Source organism: Calidris pugnax, unplaced genomic scaffold (genome assembly GCF_001431845.1).
Source record: "Calidris pugnax isolate Ruff unplaced genomic scaffold, ASM143184v1 C14656432, whole genome shotgun sequence".
NCBI classification, from domain to species: domain Eukaryota; kingdom Metazoa; phylum Chordata; class Aves; order Charadriiformes; family Scolopacidae; genus Calidris; species Calidris pugnax.
This window is the reverse complement of record NW_015093198.1, coordinates 1-1,035: the sequence shown is the minus strand read 5'-3', so window position 1 is coordinate 1,035 and position 1,035 is coordinate 1. Positions and strand designations below refer to the sequence as shown.

At 60.1% G+C, this 1,035-nt stretch overlaps 1 protein-coding gene across 1 annotated transcript; it reads left to right on the top strand.

The window, feature by feature from the left end:
- Positions 1-9: 9 nt before the first annotated feature.
- On the top strand, positions 10-988 carry LOC106900676 (zonadhesin-like; the record flags this gene model as incomplete). The annotated part of the gene is made up of 3 exons (XM_014962826.1): positions 10-27; positions 179-378; positions 479-988. Coding segments are annotated over exons 2-3 (672 nt in total), but the record flags the coding sequence as incomplete, so codon positions are not given.
- Between the last annotated feature and the right edge of the window lie 47 nt (positions 989-1,035).

The following is a 1,035-nucleotide window of genomic DNA, read 5'->3' as shown; positions in this document are numbered from 1 at the left end:
CTGCCTGGAGGAATGCCACCTTCTGCCGTGAGTACCTTCTGCCTTGCTGTTGCCGGAGGGGGAGGTGCTGCTCCCCATGCCCAGACCCTCTGGCCAAAGCAAGTCTTTGGTCCTCCCCTTCCAGAAGGTCGCCCTTCCTTGAAGGCTTGCTGGGCCTAACTGTCCCCTTCCATTGCAGCCCTGCCATGCGATGCCAACAGCTACTATGACCCTTGCATGACCGGCTGTCCTGCCACCTGTGTTGACCGAGAAGCCCCACAGAACTGCTCCAAGCCCTGCGTGGAGGGCTGCGCGTGTACCTCTGGCTTCCTGCTCAGCGGAGACACCTGCGTGCCCGAGGCCCAGTGTGGCTGCCTCTTTGAGGGCAACTACTACAGCGTGAGTGAAAACCTTCCCTGGCTTGCACCCTTCCCAGGGCACCCCCTTGCCTCTGCTTTCCCGCCTCAGACGCTGACACTCGGTGTTTCTCTGCCTGCAGCAAGGCGAGTACTTTGTGAGCGAGAACTGCACTCGCCGGTGCCGCTGTGAGGCCAACGGCCAGATGAATTGCTCTGCGTTGTCCTGTGGTGAGGACGAGGTCTGCAAGATCCAGAATGGCCAGAGGGACTGTTACCCGGCCAGCACCGATCTCTGCCACATCTACGGCGACCCGCATTACAGCACCTTCGATGGGAAGCTTCACCACTTCCAGGGCTCCTGCAACTACACGGTGGTGACGGGCTGTGGCAACTCCTCTGTTGGCTTCACTGTCACCACCCGCAACAAACATCGCGGCAGCCCGACCTGGACAGCTCTGAACTCTGTGGCACTGTCCATGGAAGGCCTCCACATTGCGCTGCGCCAGAACAAGGCGGTCTACGTAAGCCCCTCGTTTTTACACCTGGGAACAACAGATGCCCGAGGCACCATTAAGTACCCCTCTGTCCCCAAGTGGAGCTTGAGATTCCCTGAGCCTGCTGGCGTGCTCACAGAAGGGCACGGCAAGGCTGTGAGCGGGGCAGATATGGCTGCTCACACTAGAGCAGGTGTTCAGCT